Raw genomic sequence first — 19,313 nt, forward strand, 5'->3', positions numbered from 1 at the left:
GACGTGTACTGCAAGTTAATTACTTAAGCGAATAAGTTGTATAAGGCTATTAGAGAGATAAAGTCGCTTAAATTAATACGATATGGGTTTGAAAATATTCGATAAAAATTCGAAAATGTGATATTACAATTGTAACATTATAATTTAGAATTAAATGATTCGATGAGAAAACAATTGAAATACAAGAAAATAAAATCGTTTCGACGACAACGTGAATACAAAAAAAAGCAACTTAATCATTAATTATCGTTAATTAAAGAAGCAATTGCGATTGGAAATAATTATCAACATCGCGCTGTTGAGGTTTCAATTGTCGTGTAACTTTTACAGGTATAATTACTGAGCCGGCAAAATTCCCTTGGATTTTTACGCTTCAATGAGTCCCTCGATTTGCGCAGGCAGCAACATTAATACACTAATACACTACAACAAAGGTTGTTAACTGATGGAAACACGATTCTCCCTTTTCCTCCATCTCTTTCTCTCTCTCTCTCTCTCTCTCTCTCTCTTTCTTGCAAAAGTAAATGTAATCATCGTAGTTTCCGTCCGCGGTTACGTGATGTTGTAATCGTCACGATGATATAAATATTTCATATCCTGCCTGGCGTATGACGTCCTGCACGGACGTTACGGGGTAAAATCGACTTTAACTGCCGTTTCGAGGCTTCCTATCGCGACTCGTGCATCTCGGTGATTACCACCGTGTATAACCGCATACGTATGTGCGCGATACGATTAAGGTATATTCACACATTAAAATAGTAGTCCTTAGTATAAAAGTCTGCAATTTGTTCATTTTTATCTTTCCGTTCATAATTCAGCTAGAATTTATTTCTGAAAAGGCAAGATATTCATTGTAGGGCAACAAATGTAAATTTAAGAGAGATTTCTTTTGCGTATTATATAGTACAATATAGTTTCTCATTATATTAAAATGCAAATTTATATTTATATTTATCTAAAGATTAAAGAGAACACTTTAAAAGATTGTGCGTAGAGTTTAATTATAAATACATATATATATATATATACATGTATCATGAAGGAATTAAATTTTGTTGTGCATTAATTGAGAAAGTTACATATATAATGATAATAACGTATAATAACTTTATATCATATGTATATATATATATATATATATATATATATATATATATATAAAGTATAAATGATCCTTCAAGATAGCGAGGATTATATTGTACTTCCGACATTATACGGGGGAAGAGATACAATCGTGCTCCAGAACTATGTGGGTGTCATATTTGTAAGCATAGGTACGCCGAAAGAAGCTCTTTAATGGATTGTAACGCGATAAGCTTTGATTTAAAATTCTCTTAAATTAAATTAGCCTACGAAAAGCCTAAGTTTAAAATCTAGTGTTTCATGAATATCGGAAAAGAAAACAATTATTCGATAAAATTTACTCGCGGCAGGATTTTTTAATATCATATTTGGCCATCGCGTAAAAATTAATTATCAGGCTTCAATAGGCCGCGTCTTTCAAAAGCGCCGATAAAATTTTCATGTTGTTTGGGATTTCGGATAATTATGTTTTGTGTATACGCGGAGAGAGAGAGAGAGACAGAGAGACTCGCGAGGGGTAAAGAACGGGGTTCGAAAGGGGTCGTGCTGTCCATTGTGAAGTAATTCGATGAGGTAAAAACGTTACGGAGGGGTGACTTTTGTTTGTGACAAACGCGTGATCCCGAGAAATATACTCTTACAATATTATTTTTCAACCTGGCTTTTCGACCAGCTATCTTGTTTTTTTTATCTGTGAAAGTTTAATAGCAAAATCTGGCAAAAACTCCGCATGGCATATAATCAATTTAACATCATTATTGTAAAAAATTAACATTTCCAGATAATGTTAAATGTATAAATAATAAATTTTGAACTGTACAAATTTTCCTTTACATCCTTTACATTCCTGATCTTTAACTATGAAATATTCCCTTTTTCAAGATAAATCCACATTTATATTTTATTGCTATTTATATGATAGAAATAAAAAGAAAATATTTATTAAAAGTATAAGACTGTAGATAATTATATTTTGCATACATATACAACAATATGTGACAATTATTCAAAAATCTTTTCACTTTATTTAATATAATAATTAATTTGTGCAAGAATCTTTTTAAAACGTCTATTGATCGAATGCGTTGTTAAATCGGAGCAAACCGTTGAAACGTCATCGCGCAACACGATTATACTGCGAGAAAACGCTTGCTATGAAGCAGGTGGTCTGCACGATGTATATCTACGTATATTCTATGAAGTCGATGCGTCCGCGTTACATATCCTTGGGGGTCGTCGGCACATATGTTCCTCGTAATATGCATGTAACCTCCGCGTGTATACGCGCGGAGGGCTCGTGCTTGTCCGGTGGTGAATCTGTTTTCGTAAAAGATCGATTCGCCACGCGATCAACTGTAATCTTAAGCCCGTATGCTCTAGAATGGATTAAAAGCGATGAAATACGAGTCACGAGGAGACCAACTCATCGTCGGAAGATTTATAAGCTCTTCTTTATATCCCCTTCGCGACATAAAAAATTAAGTGAGAGAGATCTGCCTATTGTACGAAGGAGGTACCATATTTGTGAAACGAAAAAAAATTGTCGTTTTTTTCAATGCGAGCTATCTTTTAAAAAACTGTATTTTGAAAAAAATAATCTCCACTACAATAATTCGATTTCCTTTTAGTTAAAGAACAAATTATTTTAGGGTAGGAAATTATGAAAAGAAATTCACGTATTATTTTTTTTATCAGAATCGTGATTTTAAAATTGCATACTTCCATATTAAATATATATTCAAATATATTGAAAATAAATCAATATCAGAAATATGATTTTTAGTTTGATTTGGTTGAAATTTTTATTTCGACATTTATAGTATTTTTATGTTTATTAATTTGTGTAATAATTTGTCTCGCAATTGAAGCTTATTTATACATTACGTTAAAGCTAAGGTGAAACGTGCGGAATAGTAACTGTTTCTGCGTATTTATTTGCGGCATGGTATTCTCGCAAATCTCTCCTTTGGGAGATGGATTATCCAAGATAAAAGAGAGGCCAGTGGAGAATTATGAAGAGAAAGCAGGACAAAAGGCAGCGAGTAAGACCGATCAAATTCGAAGCATGTAAGCCTCGTTATGTTATCCACCTTGTTATTATATCGCCGACACGTGACGTGTACGAATGTTACCGTAGCTTACGTGAAAGCGTAAAAATATTCTGGACGAGATACGTGTAACGGGAACATTGAATCAAAGCAGAATACCGGGCATAAAATCTACGAGAGACATCAAGTGAAATACACCAAAATTTACCGGGTTTTCTAAAATAAAAGATTTTTTTTCGAAATTTTGCAGATACAACAAACGAAAATTATAAAGAATATTACAAATTTACGAATAAATTAGATAGTAAATAGTACATTTCGGATAAATGGTAGAAAAATATATATTAAATAGCATAGAATTATGCAACAGAAAAGTTGCGCAGATTTACATCGATAAAATTGAAAGAAAAATAAAACATATGTAATATGTGTATTGCGTGCGCGTGTGTATAAATATATATATATATATATATTAAATAATATAAACATATTATTATTAAGGCGAGTGGGTAAGTGTATAAAAGAGAAGAGGAGAAAAATTTAAATATTTAGAGGTACCAAATAGGGGACACACACACATATACAAATCAAGAGCGAAGAAGATAATGGGGAAGAAGCTCGGTTAGGTTAATGAGAAAGAAAGAAAGAAAATGCGGGGAGATGTGTAGAGAAAATCTGTCTATACGCGTGCGAGAAAAGGAGAAAACACAGAGATGGAGAAGGAGCATCGGGGAGTTTCCCGCTTGCGGATGAGTTCCGCGTTCTCCCATTTGTAACTCCGTTCACCCGGCAAAGTAGGTAGAAATCCTGCCCCGTCCCCATCATCGGATGCCACCCCCGCGCTTATCTAGCGCGTTCGACCCCCGCCGCTCGTCGAGGACCAGCGTGCGGCCACTGCCACCGCCGCCGCTGCCACACAGCATCCGGTACCATCCGGCGGACCGAAAAGCCCGCCCGACCGACACGGCCGTCTGCCCATCCTCGCGTTATGGCGCGCTCGATTGTTTCCAGCCCCGTTGATCCAATAAAGGATTACGGCGAAACAATCGTAGCGTGTAGCGCGCGGACGGCAGCACCCTCTCCACTCTTCCTCCTCTTCTACGGTAGTCCTCCCGGCTATACACGATGGCTTTTACGTTAACGGCCAAACTTTCGACTCGGCCGCGTACATCGAGACTATGGGAGTGACGCCTCAATACGATGTATTGCACTCGATACGATTCTTTCCTTTTCCATTTTTTTTTTTTTTTTTGCATGCAATTTTGAGTTTCGTATTGTGTTACGGATTCCAGGGTGACTAAAGTCGGCGATTATTAAAAAATATAAAAGATATTTTAAAGGAGGACATGCAAAGTCCCGACAAATTCTAATCCCGAAATCTAGGATATGAGACATTGTCCCGAAGTTATAAGACTGAAATTTAAGAAACGAGATAAAATCCCAAATTTTTGATCGTGAAGCTTTAAACTGTTAACACACCATTACTTGTACATACTTTGAAGAAAGTTTCATAAAATAACACAAAGTTAATTTTTATTGATAACGCAAAAAATAGTTTTATTATCTTATACATTGAAATTTTTAAAATATTTTAAATTAAATTTTATAATTTTTAAATAATAATGTTTTTGCAATTTTTAAATAATTTTTCTATATTATACATATAATTGAAATCTTTTCTATTTAATTAATAAATTAAAAATTTTAATTTTTATATAATTAAAATTTTATTCAAATATTATTTTCGATATTATAAATATATTATATAAACGATGTTAGAAACACTTATTTACATTTCCTTAGTATGTACAAATAATGGTATGTGAACCGCATAATATTCTCTAAATAAAAAGTTCGAGACTTTGTCTTGCTTCTTAAATTTTGTAATTTTAATTTATCGGGACAATGTCTCGTGTCTTAAATTTCGGGATTTCGACTTTTCGGGACATTATTCCAATATTTGAATTTCAGTAATTTTTTTTCCGAGACTTTGCATGTCCTCCAATTTAAATAATCATATGAAATTCTTATTAGTTAATCAAGTATTTCAATAATGGAACTTTTACAAGAAAAAGAATGATAATAATGATAAAAAGCTAAATTAATAAACTGAAAGTGTGTAAAATTGATAAAATCTACGTATAATACAAGAAAATAAAAAAAATTTTAACTTGTTTGCCATGATGACATTCATCGGATAATTAAACGTACAAATTTTTCTAATGCTTCGTTATATTTTGTATAAAACAGAAATGTTTTTATACGAATGTTGCGAAATTTCTAAAGTAATAAACCTGTGTCCGAGTAAAGAATACCACGAAGAAGATAGAAGAGTACGTACAAATCTGATCGTGGGACGAGAGAGTAAGGGGTGAGCGGATGCCTGAACGCGATTGTAAAGTCGAATGGATTGGAACGCACATACACGTGATGCGCGTGGAGTTAATACGGAATCGCGTTAGTCGGAATCGCTTCCGGTCGGACGGCCTCGCTCGAGTTTGCGGGCCACCCTGGTATTATGTCGGGAAATTGATTATACTCTCGATAATGCCGGATTTACCGCGGAAGAGCGTAACGTGTCCGATGGTGCGCGCGCGCGCGCGGTCCAAGAGTTACTCTCTCGCTCCCAATCCTCCAGGTATTATTGACGGTTTTTTATCCTTTTTACGCGCCGATGCTGTCGAAATCGATGCGATTTCATAGCGAACTGATCACGATTCTGCATTCTAATCCATTTATTCGTAGTCCCGGTCGAATTGCTTGCTGCATATAAATCCTTGATTATAATTTTTTATAAAAATGTTTCTAATTTCACGTATAAACTCTTTCGATATATCAATTTATAATAAATATTGAATCTGTTTAATCTTTTATTTAAATATCATATTATTTCCTTATTTTAAATATCAATGTAACAAAAAAGTCATATTAGTTTTGAAGATGAAAATGTAAGCTTTAACGCAAGAATAATTAACAGAAAAGTTGTGTTAAATCGTATAAAGTGAATTCGAATATTCGAGGAGAAGAACAGATACTTTAATAAAAATTGGAAAATCTTCTACTTTATAAAAATGTAAGTGAAAAAAAGATTTACGATGAGAAAAGTATATGTACTTTCAATTTGAGTGTAAAGAAAAAAATGGTATTAATTTTCATTTAAAAAATGTGTATCTCTCGTTCCTAAATATTTAGGAAAGAAATCTATTTTAATCTTAACGTACGCAGAAAGATTCGAGAAAAGATGCACAAAATATTAGCGTTCACTGCGGCGAAACATTATTTGCAGCTTCTCAATTTCGCGTACGAGTTATAAAACAATTTTCGCGTAAGCTCCTCCATTCAGGTGGCCATACTGTGAACACCGTAACGGCGTTAACGAGTTTCAACCCCGAAAGGGAAGGGGTTGCATCAGAATCCCAGTGCTTTTCGCCACACATGACGGCCATGAAAATGATTTTTTTCAACCATTTAGCAAGTTTCATCAAAACGTATTGATTCTTGCTCTCTCATGTCGATAAAAAACGATTGCTGTCCGCGTTTGTCTAATATCGATCAGTAAATTTGCGAGATCTTGGCGACATAATTGCATTACTAATCAAATGCGTAAAAACGTAACTTCCTTTCAAATTACAAAAATATATTAGTGCTATAAATATTAAGGAAATAAAAAATAAAAATATTATAAATATACCTAAATTGTTTTTCAGTGTCGATTTATCTCAATTCATTGTTTTAAGTATTTATCGAAAAAAAGAAGTTGTTTAAAAGTACATTTTTATATTTTTTTAAATTTGTGTTATTTATATTATATTTTTATTTTTAATATATTCAACTCTTTCATCGCGCATAAAAAATTTAAAGGACATATTTTATCGTCTTGATTGCAAGTCAAGCAAAGCTAATCTCAAAAGTTGAAGCAGTACTGAAGTTTGGACAGAAGAGAGGTGAGAAAGTAAGAGAGAGATAGATCGACTGGGATACGGGGGTGATAGCAGACGGCGGGAATTGTATTGGATTTGAGGGTCCCGGGGCGGAGCTCTCTCTCTCTCTCTCTCTCTCTCTCTCTCTCTCTCTCTCTCTCTCTTTCTCTCTCCGATCTGTACTAACGATTATAATTAAATCAACAGTCGCCGCCCTCGACTTCCATGGAGCGAACCTCCATTTCGGTCCGTGATGTTGTATTTCTCTCAGCGACGCGGCACGACCGACGTCCGGGTGCAAATAGAATTAAGTAAGAGGTGGCCGGGGCCGGATTAAACGAAGGGAAGAATGAGACGACGCCGTGGAACTTTCGGCGTCTAACGTCAATAAATTTTGGCGCCCGACATTGAATCGCGCGAGACGCGACCTCTCAAAGCATCTCGAGTTAAATGACTGACCATTATTTTCTGTTGTCTAACGTGAATTCTTCACACTTACTGTACTTATTTTGTAATATGTCGATTAAAAAAATAAATTAAACATTAATTATAAATTTACACATTTGCTAATCTACGATATATCCAGCGAGGGTCATAACAAGTTTTATAAAATTATTAATTAATAATTAATTAATGAAATTAAAAATGATGCGAGAGTTGAAATTAAATTTTATTCTTAGATAATAAAAAAATTGATAACCAAAAAGAAAAGATATATAGATTGATTAATAATTTACCAATAACGTACGAATATCATAGCTTTCGGTGAATCAGGGATACTATTACACGATGTGAAATAATTCCTGCCGACGAAATGTTATCAGGTTAAACTGTTTCTACGAAGGTAGACATAGATACACGTCGTAATGTGTCATGGTATACGATAGTCAATTTAATCACAGAGTGTCCCGAAGGGCTGTAAAGATATAAGGTCAGAGTTTGGCATTTAGAAGCAACGGGAGTAACTTTAGCTGTACTCACTGGCTCTCAAAAATGCCAACTGGGGTTCCTTAATTAATGTGGACGGTGTAAAAGTATAAATGTCAATCGTTCAAACAAAGTGATGTAAATTAGGTCAACGTTATTATCGATAGCATCTTAGCAACTCTTATAATTTTTTTTTTTAGCATACATAATTATTAACAAATAAAAAGTTGATATTTTCAGAATTAAAAATGTTAAAAGTAAAATGTATACGAAATGTATATTGATATTAATTAGCCTTAATACGAATGAGAAAATAAAAATTGAAAAACATTGAATAAAAAAGTGTACATTAATGTATAATAAAGCTAATCAATAAATTAAAAATGTATCTTATATTGTCAGAGTTTACCTTGAAATTTATATAATTCATAACAAAAAAGTGGAGGAATGTTTAATAAATCAAGTTTTTCGGAAAAGTTTTTGTGATTATATTTTATGCTTGTACGATTCTTTCGGAAAAGACGATGGCGAAAAAAAGATTGTCACGTGCTGAGAAAGGGAAAAGAAGTAACCTAACGCGTACCTCTTCCGGAACCTATAATGACTCTCTAGACGGTCGAAGCGCAATTAAAAGTTGCGGTCGAAACTAACTAAACCAGCCGTAGTTTGATTTAAACGTTTCCGACCCCCGTTACGTTCCTACGTGACGTTGCTTAATTGCATTTAAATGGATGGTGGATGAGATTCCGTGAGATTCTATCTTCGTTGCTTTCGAAACCCGGAAAGCCCGGTCGAAGAGAGTTCATCGACGCGATTCGGACTTTCAGTAATCACGATCGAGCAAAAGATTTTAATTGATTGACGGTGATTTACTTTTGCTTGCAAAGCGAGACTTCAGTTAAAATTACATTAGAGAAAAGTATCGTTGTACTATAATGAATAAGATATTCACGTCTATCAATCGTAGACTTGAAAAATATAGTTTTAATGTTGGTTGTTTAAACTAAAACTAGTTTTGTTACACAATTGAATTCAACTGTATATAAGTGTAACAATTGCTTACTAATTTCCATAACTAGTAGCATAATTTTAATTAATTTACTAATTAAAATTAATTTAATAAAACTTAGGATTTAATATCTATCAATAAATTTGGATTTAATTGGATTTATTTCAATAGAAAATTAAGGCTTTTAATTGTTGAGAGAAAGAGAAAGATAAAATTACACGAATATAGTGATTTTCCATAAATTTTTCAAAGTAAAAACATTAATCTCGAGTTTGTCATGATATTTATAATAAATGAAATATTCCGTATAAAAATTTAAAATAAAGCTCGAGCATTTGCTTTCAGGCTTAATATTTTTATAATTAATGATAGCCTGATTATCTCATTGTGTTTCAACAACAAGATTTGAGTTTCTGAAAAAAGAAAAAACTACACACAGCAATGAGAGATTCACAGATGTTGTGAAAATAAAAATACCGTTTTTCTCTCTCCTCTCCCTCCCCTCCCTCTCTCTCTCTCTCTCTCTCTCTCTCTCTCTCTCTCTCTCTCTCTCTTTTCTCTCTCTCTCTCGGTCTAGCCAGCGAAGCGAGAAATAACTGCAAATAACGTTCGGGGATTACTCAGTTACCGCGATACACTTGTATACTCTGGTACTCTCTGGGTTCTCTTCTATCGTGGCCCATGGTGCAGTAACTGGGTTTCCACTTCCTATCTGACGTACAGTCGCTTACGCCTTTGTGACGAATATCTCTCGTGTATGTACATGCTCGTCAGCTATGGCAAAGAGAGAAAGAGAGAGATAGAGAAAGGGAGAGAGATAAAGAGAGAAAGAGAGAGATTCCGGACAAAATACATGTTCGTCCCACTCGACACGTTCACTGACAAGAGGGAATTGAAAAGCTGTCTGGCAATCCGGACGGCTTATCCTGGCCCATCCCCATCGTCTCTCTCGCTCCTTTTCTCTCTTTCTCTCTCTCGCAGTCTATGTTCTACTCTCGCCTGCAACCACTCGCGCTCCGGGAAAACGACCCTTTTGCTGGTCCCGTCTCCCTCTCTTGAGCGTGCACGATGACCGATTAACATCTTCGAGCGCCGGTAAACTATACTAGGGTTGCCTTGCTAGTTATATTTTTTTACAAGGCTGAAAGATACGTTAGTCAGTTACACCCCGCTCGAAAGCAGTCCTCGGTTAATCTGTAATTCTAGCTGTACCGAGCGAAAAGTGCGGGGGAACTTTTAATTGAGAGGCCTGTGCAAAAAGGGAATTCTAAAAAAGAGAAGAATAATCTGAAAAAAATTGCTTTCTACCTTGTTCGAGGCTTTTTAGTATTCGGGTTTACATTATTTTTGTAACTTTTTAATTAAAATCGCGTTGAAAGAAACCTTGAGCTAAGTTCTTTATCACCGCATTCGAAGGACAGAGTAATAATATAACAGTCGTTATAGCGCGGAGGGGGGAGCCTAATGCTTTCATAAATTACAACTTAAATTACTTAAAAAAGTAACTACTTATTAAAAAAAAAATTTAATTTTTCATTCGAAAAGAAACTTGTCCGCGATTCTCAATTATATTTCCACGCCACTTTCCTTTTGATCTAATATCATCGCATAATCATCACGCGAATATTTTACATAGTCGAAACGAGGCAGTGACGCGGCAATTAACATCGAGATCGTCGGTGAAATTTTCGACGGCGCTCAGGTTAATTATTCCGCGGCAATTTAGCTGGCGGTAACGAGCCGGCGCGGTGGCGGCAATTGGGTGCCAGACGGAATTATTGTAGCGACGTGTCCCGCCCCGGCCATTTACATCGTAACAGCAACTCGTAATACTACTCGACTCCGTCCCTAGAATTTGCTCTGCGGTCTGACTGCTCGTGCGCCGGTGTGGTGATACGGTGGCCCCCTTCTAACCCTTCGCCCTTCATCTCTTCCCCCCCCCCTCTCTCTCCCCGTCTACGTCATCATCAATCGCGATAATTATTGTGTCGGTAAATACTCTGTGAACGAAAACGATTGGCGATCAGCGAACGCACTTACGGCGACGCGCGACAGAATTAAATGAACGATATTATGTGTACACACGTGTCATGGTTTCCGATCAGACCGTACGCGTTGAACGCGTTTCGATGCGGTAACGATGATGTTCACGGCAACGACGACGACGGACAACATCAAACAGGGGATTGTCAAGCACGCCATTGCCGTTGCATCGATTCTACGCTCGTCATAGACACATAAATATGTAGCGAACGATCCCGAATAATGCGAATAACCGATTTGACATATGAATACTGTAATTGCAAATTTTAATTTTCATGTCAAAATTTGCGAATGTGGTAGAGGAAAACAGACTGGAAAAAGCATTATTTTTCGTAACTTCTCAAAATACTCGAATACTCGACAACTATTCTGATAAAATCTCACATAAAATTAGCTTTAATTTAGAAGCGAATATATAATAAAGTTCTCTTAATTAATTATATGTATGAAATATGCAAATTCAATGGATATACACCTATATAAAAATAATTAAAAATTTTTTTTATACATAAAAGACATACACTATTTAATGCGCAAATGGTAGTTGAGAAAAGATTTATTCTTTAAAACGAAACGTCGGAAATCAGGCGGCTTCTGGCTAGCCTAAATACGTTATTTCGTGTGTGCAACAAACGATTTCTCTCGAGGGGAGGACTCGATTAAACGAGTGAGCGTCGGGTACGACGTTAATTCGATTAACTTTGCGGCGGCACCTTGTTTGCCATTGGGTGTCGTGTTGCGGGAAAATATTTCGCTGGCCGTTTACAGGGGAGACGTCGCACGGTCACGCATCGGGATGGGAGCGAAGGGGAGGAACTTCAGAGCTACTTTCCTTACAACGTAAACATACTCCGTTATTAAACCGCATAGACGTGTACCTTTACTCACTCACCGTCGAGTGAATAAGAGAGTCATGCCGTAATAAATTGCTTCTCGAGAAAGAGAGTCGACGTTTTCGCTAGAAGACTGCCCAAGAAATTCTCAAAAAGAAAGAAAAAAGACAAAACTTGTACAAGTTCAAATGCCAAATGAATTTAACACTTTCTAAGCGGTAACGCGCATATGTGATTTTATAATTAGATTTCTGTAAAAAAAAAAAAGAGATATCTCACTTTTTCTTTTTCTTTAAACTTTTATCAATTTTTCAATTTCATATTTCCTATAGAATCTAATTAATACAGACGAGTTTTCAAAGTTAAAGCTAATAAAATACTTTATTATCATATAAATATTTCGATGGTGAGCATTAGTACCTCTGAATGATATAGTATTTAATTTAAAGCCATGACAAAATCAATACAAAAATCAAAAAGTGTTCGAAAATTTCAAATGTAATCTTTTTTTTTTAAATTACGATTTTAACTAGAAAAATTTGAATTTTCTAGAATCTGATTAATATGCGTCTCTCTCGATGCAATCAATTTAAAGAGGGATCATTGTTGATCGGACTTGGAACAGCTTGGAGATACTCGACGACACGGGCTCAAGGCGTGACCGTGTTACGTCGGACGGCCACGTGCCGGTCAGTCAAAACGCACGTGCAATCACTTGCATAACAGCGCGGCAGTATTATCGCCGGGTGATCGCAAACACTCAACGATAAGCGGAAGAATTGTCGCCGCTGGAAATATGTCGTTTCGCCTCGTATGCGTGCGGTGAATCCTTCCCGTTGTCCACGAAGACATATAATTGTCGCGCACGACAAATACAATCACGCTAGCGTGACCGCGCGACACACGCCATCGACTGCTGCACGCGACACGCGATGTATGTACATAGTATACATGTACTCGTCTACAGATCCCGAGATGCAATCGAGGGGAAGGCGATAAAATTTGAAGACTCGCAGACTTTTCTCCATTTTTCTAATTACTATTTACGTTTTTATTCAGTGCGATCGCGCAGATAGACCTTCTGAAACGGCGAGACTTACCGTTTCTCGAGGAGGACTCCAGCACTGCGGCGACGTACTCCGTCCGCTGTGGCTACTCATGGCGGAATTCGAGGCCGAATGAAGATTCTGAAGGCTCGCGTTGAGCGGCGTCACCGGATCATCCTCCGTCGTTTCAATGTCGACCTCGTCGTCGGAGTTCTCTTCCTTCTGGCTGATGTCTGTTGGTCGCTCTGGGATGACCGCCGGCTCGACGATGGGTGGTCCGCGAATCACTGGACGGAATGCGGACTGATGTAAAGTTGGATTGACGGTTGGAATCAAAGGTTCCGTGGGGCTGGAACCGCTTATGGGCGGCGGTAGCGGTCCTGTAAACCGTCATCATATGTCATCTAAATTAAGGTCGAGACAATTATTAGTTGATTATGCAAGAATAGATGAAGTTGTCGATGAAGATAATGACTATAGTTTTTTATGATTATAATTTTACGATACTGCATGTGATCTGCATGTATATTTAAAGCGTGATTAACGATTTTACGTCTGATGAACATAAATTGGTCATTAATGTACTAATTATTGACGTAATAATTATTGCAAATATTTCAACCGGTCAATAGAATAATAGTTAACAAAATATAAAAATTATAAGTTAGTAAGAGAAGAATCCAAGTGGAAAAAAATTCTTTAAAATATATATATATATATATATATTTCTACTGCAATTATTCAAGATTACTATTTAATTATTTCCCCGCGTCACCTTTTACAAATCACAGCTTACCGGGAAACAGGACGGGACTCCGCTTGGTCAACCAGGGTAGAGCGTAGGGCGGGAAAGCGAACGGACCGGGTGTTTTGGCCGCGGCAACCGCCGCCGCCTGCTGATGCTGATGCCACACATAGTCCATGACGAGGCTACGGGACAGCGGCAGGGGTAGTTCCGGGAATGGCGGTACGCGGGGATGCGCCGGTGTCGGTACCAAGGCGGGAATTTGAGTGGCTGTGTTTGGCGATGATCTGGGTTGCTTGGCCGGGCTCGGCGATTCCCGGGTACTGTTCGAGTTACCCAGCAGACGTTTCCTGGTACCACCGTTGAACATCGCTTTGACGTCCTCCCAGGCGTGCACCACCTCGTCTGGCGGACTACCGGACAGCTTCATGTGACGGCGCCACGAATTAAAGTTGGCCGCGTCCGGTTGCACGTACTTGTCGGACGGGCCGATACGGTGCGAGTGAAAGATGAATTTATTCGGCGAGAAGAACAAGCCGCAATACGTGCACTTGATGCACTTGGCGCGCGAGCTGTTGTAGCGGGCAGGCAGAAACGCACCGCGGCAGCCCCAGGCGCACTCGTGGTGAACGGAGAACGCAAAGTCCTCGGGTAATCTGTGTAAGACCAGTTCCCGCATATAAATTTTTATGTAATTATATATTGGCATAAGAATCTAATCGAAATCTCTTTTCTTTCTATTCCGACTAACTCTCTGGAGTAGAAAAAATATGTATTTTATACAAAATTTAACTATATTTTTCCTCAAATAAAAGAAAGAAAAGAAATATAAGCAGAGTTTTGAATCAAAATCACTTTTGATTTAATTTGATCCATTAGAATGTAAAAAAATATTTAAATTAAAATTCCAATGAAAAAGTCCAGAAAAGATTATAATAAACATATCATATTTTTCACATATATACGTTCTTGCGATATAAGATGCAATCTGTAATTATAATATTGTCAGTGTTTGACATTTTACTGCACAGACTTTGTCGATAGAACAAAACTTATATCAATCACCATTTTCTTTTAAAACAGAGTTGATATTTTATTTCGAAAAGATTTTATTCTATTCTAATAAAACAGCAATAAAAACATTCCAATTTTTGAAATTATTTCTTATGACTGCATGAATCACATATGACATGAATCGACAAAGAGATCAAATTAATTTATTTTTATTTCAGTTTGAATCTTTGGAATTTAAAAATACAAGACAAGTCAACAACTTTCAAAAATTTGAAACTCAGTAAATGTTTAAAAAAATAAATGTAAAAAAATAATATGGTTTTTCTTTTAAAATAACAAGTGTAGACAAATTTAAATCAATCTTGCCTACTAATTTTTCAATTTATTTTTATAGACTACATTTTTATGTATTAAAAAAATTAAATTATATTCAACGATACATATATGTATATATATTTTTTTGTCGATTACGTCAGTTATCACGATATTTTACAGCTACACGCAATAATTGTGAATCATCCCTTACTAACCTAGGCGGTGCGTTGTCGCCGAGGAAGGACTTGCACAGGCGTTCCGCCTCTCTACGAGTAATCATGCCGCATCTACGCGAGGACACCGGCATCGCACCGGCACGACGAAGTATCTCTAGCTGCACCGGCGTGCACTGCACACAGGTGATACCCAACGCCACTCGGCGATTGTGAATCTCGTTGTAGCTGAACTGTTTTAACAGCGTATTGCTGATCTGCGCGAGACACAGCCTCTCCTGGCCCTCGATCACCAGCGATACGATGTGGATACCGTAAAGCGATACGGTACTCACCTGCAACTCCTATCGATTTAGTTTTACCACAATGCTTCTCAGAATCGAGCACACATTGTTATAATTTTTTATTCATTTATTTATGGTTATTCTTATAAAAGGTTCTCGTAATTCACAAAAAAATTATTTTACAATAATTACAATCGATTTAATGCGTGTAACAGAGATCGTATAATTTTTATTTATCCCGCGAGGACAAGAAAATCTAAAGCATTTTTACAGCAAAAAACTCTCTAAATTAATATACATGTGATATAATTCTAGTTTATTTACATAAACTAGAATTTTTCAAAAATTATGTCTTTGTTTATTCTTTCTTTCGTAAATATCCTTTTTTTGCTCGTTTATATCTTTTTAAAATTTCAATCCATTAATTTCGACGCTCTATGTTATCTGATCTCTGCGTTTACCTGATTCTGTTTTGGATGGGATTGCGGTTGCGGTGACTGTGCCGATTTCTGCGAAGAAGTTAACGGCGGCATCGACAGCACTGCCGGCCCATCCATCCTGAAAAACAGATTACTGCCGAATTAATGAAAGAATGTCCAAATAGAGATATCCACAATCTTGTTTATAACCATTTTAATATTAATACTTAATTTAAATGACACAGATCAAAATATATATGTATAAATTAACATTAAAAGAAATTTACATATTAAAAAACGTAATATTTATTAATTATATTGTATATTTATAAAAGTTTGTATTTATAAATATTTTATAAAAAAAAATCACTTTTAAATTATCAATATATATATATATACACATATGTAACATAACATTTAAAAAAATTCCGAAAATATAACAAATTTAATTAAATATTCATAAACAGAAAGTCTTATACAAGGTAGTTATTATCTCGTTCTGATAAATGTATATTTTGTTTAAAAATTACATGTTGTCGCTTCACTTTTTCATGCATTTAAAAATCATTACTGCCATTGTCGTTTCTATTATTGTTGCCAAAATTGATTGTTTTAACAATGTTTCGGAAATTGTTCGTAATTTTGTACTGTCTATATTGCGTTATTCGAGTCCGGATCCTATTCGACCTAATGGAAAATACATCATCGATGCGACGCGGCAATAATTCGCCTCTCGACGTAGTTTTTATCATCATCGACGAGATTGATTATAATCTCTGATGTTTTACGGTCACGCTAATAAATTTCGCGTTTCTCGTTCGCACAGGATAAAAAAACATCCTCCCCCACTCCCGCGTATCTCTTCCACCCTCTCGTTGTAATTATATTTATTACACTTTATCGATCACCGTTCTCTGTCGCTCTCTCTCTCTCTCTTCCTCTCTCCCTCTGTTTCAATGTGTCGTCGCGTCCGGCGGATGCATTCAGCTCAATTAAATCGCGGGCCCTCCTCGTTTTTGCTCTGTCCCAACCGATTGCCGCGCGATCGCCGACCAATTAAATCGCGAACGGTAACGTGACTTTTCATAACGTAAGCGGTAACGCGCGCTGCTCTCAAACCTCCATTTATATTCGATCTTTTTTGACAAGAGAATAAAGGCTGAAGCTCTCTTTTTCCAGTGATATTTTTACAAAAAGCGAATATGGAAACAATGATGAAGCTGAAAGCTGGATTATAAACGGAATTTGCAAACTAAGGCTAATTTCACAACTCTATTTTTGACAAAAGATTCAGTATAAGTGTACGTATGATGTATATTTATATTAATCCTGATTTTGAAAATCTAAATCAATTATTAATTGTTTCATCAATTCTCGACTGATATATCAATAAATTGGTTATTTCAGTTGCGTAATAATATATTTAATATATTTACATTTATTATCTTGATACTTGACTGATTGTGAGATCTACTGAAATCCATTGATGCCAGGTTAATCGAAGGCTAAAACGTGAACGCGTTTATCCGCGATTGAGAAAAACACGCGTGCCGATTAAAAGGTGTGATTAAGTTGTTTTCGTCGTCGTCGTCATCGTCGTCGTCGTCGTCGTCGTCATCGTCGTCGTCGTCGTCGTCGTCGTCGTCGTTGTCGTCGTCGTCGTCGTCGTCGACGTAGCTCGAAAGGCCTTCCTTAATTATCAGACGGTGATTAAGCGAATCCAAAGACCCGCTGAAATTAAACTCGCGCGATCAAAGCGCTGGTCGCTGGTCGCGTATTCTCTCTTTCTTTCTCTCTTTCTCGAATCACGGAATGGAATTAAGGATGATTAAATCCCTTTTCTCTCGCTTAACCTTCTTTCCGGCTTCTTTCCGTAATCGGTAATTGGTTGATTCGTTAATCGCGCCGAGAAAAACAATGTTACTACGCTAATCTCTTGACTTAACTCTTTGAAAAGAAGAGTTAAAAAGTATATTAAGAAATTTGTTTTTATTATAAATATTTGCTTTTAAGGAAACTAGTTTTATTTTAAGGAAAAAAGAATTTTTCTTCGTAATATTTTCTTCAGACTTTGTAATTACGTTTAATACCTTTTCAATCAACGTGACGATATCTGATTGAATACTATATTCACGGCAGACACGAAGAGATTTTGCGCGAAAATAATTTAGTAGCAAACCATCAATCGGCAGGTCTTCGTATTTTTTTTTTCTTCGAGTCAAAGTGGCAAGAAATTCGCGAAGAGAGGAATTCGCGAGTAAGAAGTCCTTCTCAATGAGAACGATTCGCCAGGTTACACGAAGTAGACTTCCTTTCGCAGGGACCGTCGAATAAGAAAAAAAAAAAAAAAAAAAAAAAAAAGAACGTAATGCTAAAGGCGAAAATGAGAGTCGGCTCCGCGAATCGGGTTCTTTATCCTCTTAACGGAGTTGGAAAAGAAGAGATCGAAAAATTCCAAGTGTCTGTAATAAGTGACTGAAGGCTTCTTCGTTAGTTTAAGTTAGCGTGACAAGAATTTTCGGGAAGAGAATTTTTGAAAAACAAAATTTTTAAAAGAAATAAAGATGAAGAATGTAAAAGAAAATTCTTCCACAATAAATTTATTTAACTTTGTAATAAATTTATTCTCAAGTATATAAAAAAAAAAAAAAAATCACATTCACTTTTAGAAATAGAAGAAGAGATAGAAAAAAAAAGTATGTGCATTGATAAATACATATAAACGACATATAAAAATCACTTATTCTGCAATAAACAGACATAAATTAAACGCTCTAGAATTTGTATTTGAAAAAGAATTTATACGAAATCTTTAGACAGTGTGCGCACGAATGCTGAATCATTGCAAGCAACAAGATTCTCGATATTGCAAGAGATTTTTTCATCAAAAAATTGACGTAGAGTAAGAGTGGATATACGGACACACGATAAATAAATCACTAGGAGAGAATTCCGGTATATCTCTCTATCAAATAACGTAACACGAAATTCTGGTCGTTACCAAACGAACGATACAGTTATACATAATCGAGTTAATAACATAATGCACACATAAGATAACAGAGACATGGAAAACGAGGAGGGCGAAAGAGTCGGGAACCTAGGTTCGAGAGGAGAAGAAAGGGGAGAGGGGCGGAGGGGCGGAGGGGCGGGAGGGGGGGGGAGAGGGAGACTGCATCGTGGAACAGGTACACGCCGATTAGGAAGAGAGATCAAAACGGTCGGCGAGGAGAGGAGGACGAGCGGAACACGCGGGGTCGGGGCCAACCCCCGGTGTTGATTTTAATTGAAAACGCCTCCGTGGAGAAGGTAGCGCGCGCACACGTATATGTATACGTGCACAGGTACGTGTGTACGAACACAGATACCGGTGCAACCCCCCCCCCCCCGACGTCCGGAGGCAGCGCGAGAGCGCCAGCGCCCCGGCAAACGTCCCCGGGGAGCCGTGGTA

General features: G+C 36.6%; 1 protein-coding gene across 1 annotated transcript in view; it reads right to left on the minus strand.

Moving 5' to 3' along the window:
• The window catches only part of Fuss (SKI family transcriptional corepressor fussel), a 30,562-nt gene that overhangs the window by 7,155 nt on the left and 4,094 nt on the right, over window positions 1-19,313 (minus strand). The window contains exons 2-5 of the mRNA XM_072891107.1: window positions 15,905-16,001; window positions 15,202-15,503; window positions 13,709-14,313; window positions 12,967-13,292 (exon numbers count right to left, since the gene is read on the minus strand). Coding sequence (XP_072747208.1) covers window positions 12,967-13,292; window positions 13,709-14,313; window positions 15,202-15,503; window positions 15,905-16,000 — 1,329 coding nt within the window. The 5' untranslated portion in view covers window position 16,001. The remainder of the gene's footprint in view (window positions 1-12,966; window positions 13,293-13,708; window positions 14,314-15,201; window positions 15,504-15,904; window positions 16,002-19,313) is intronic.

This window comes from Anoplolepis gracilipes, chromosome 4 (assembly GCF_047496725.1).
Source record: "Anoplolepis gracilipes chromosome 4, ASM4749672v1, whole genome shotgun sequence".
In the NCBI taxonomy this organism is placed as follows: Eukaryota; Metazoa; Arthropoda; class Insecta; order Hymenoptera; family Formicidae; genus Anoplolepis; species Anoplolepis gracilipes.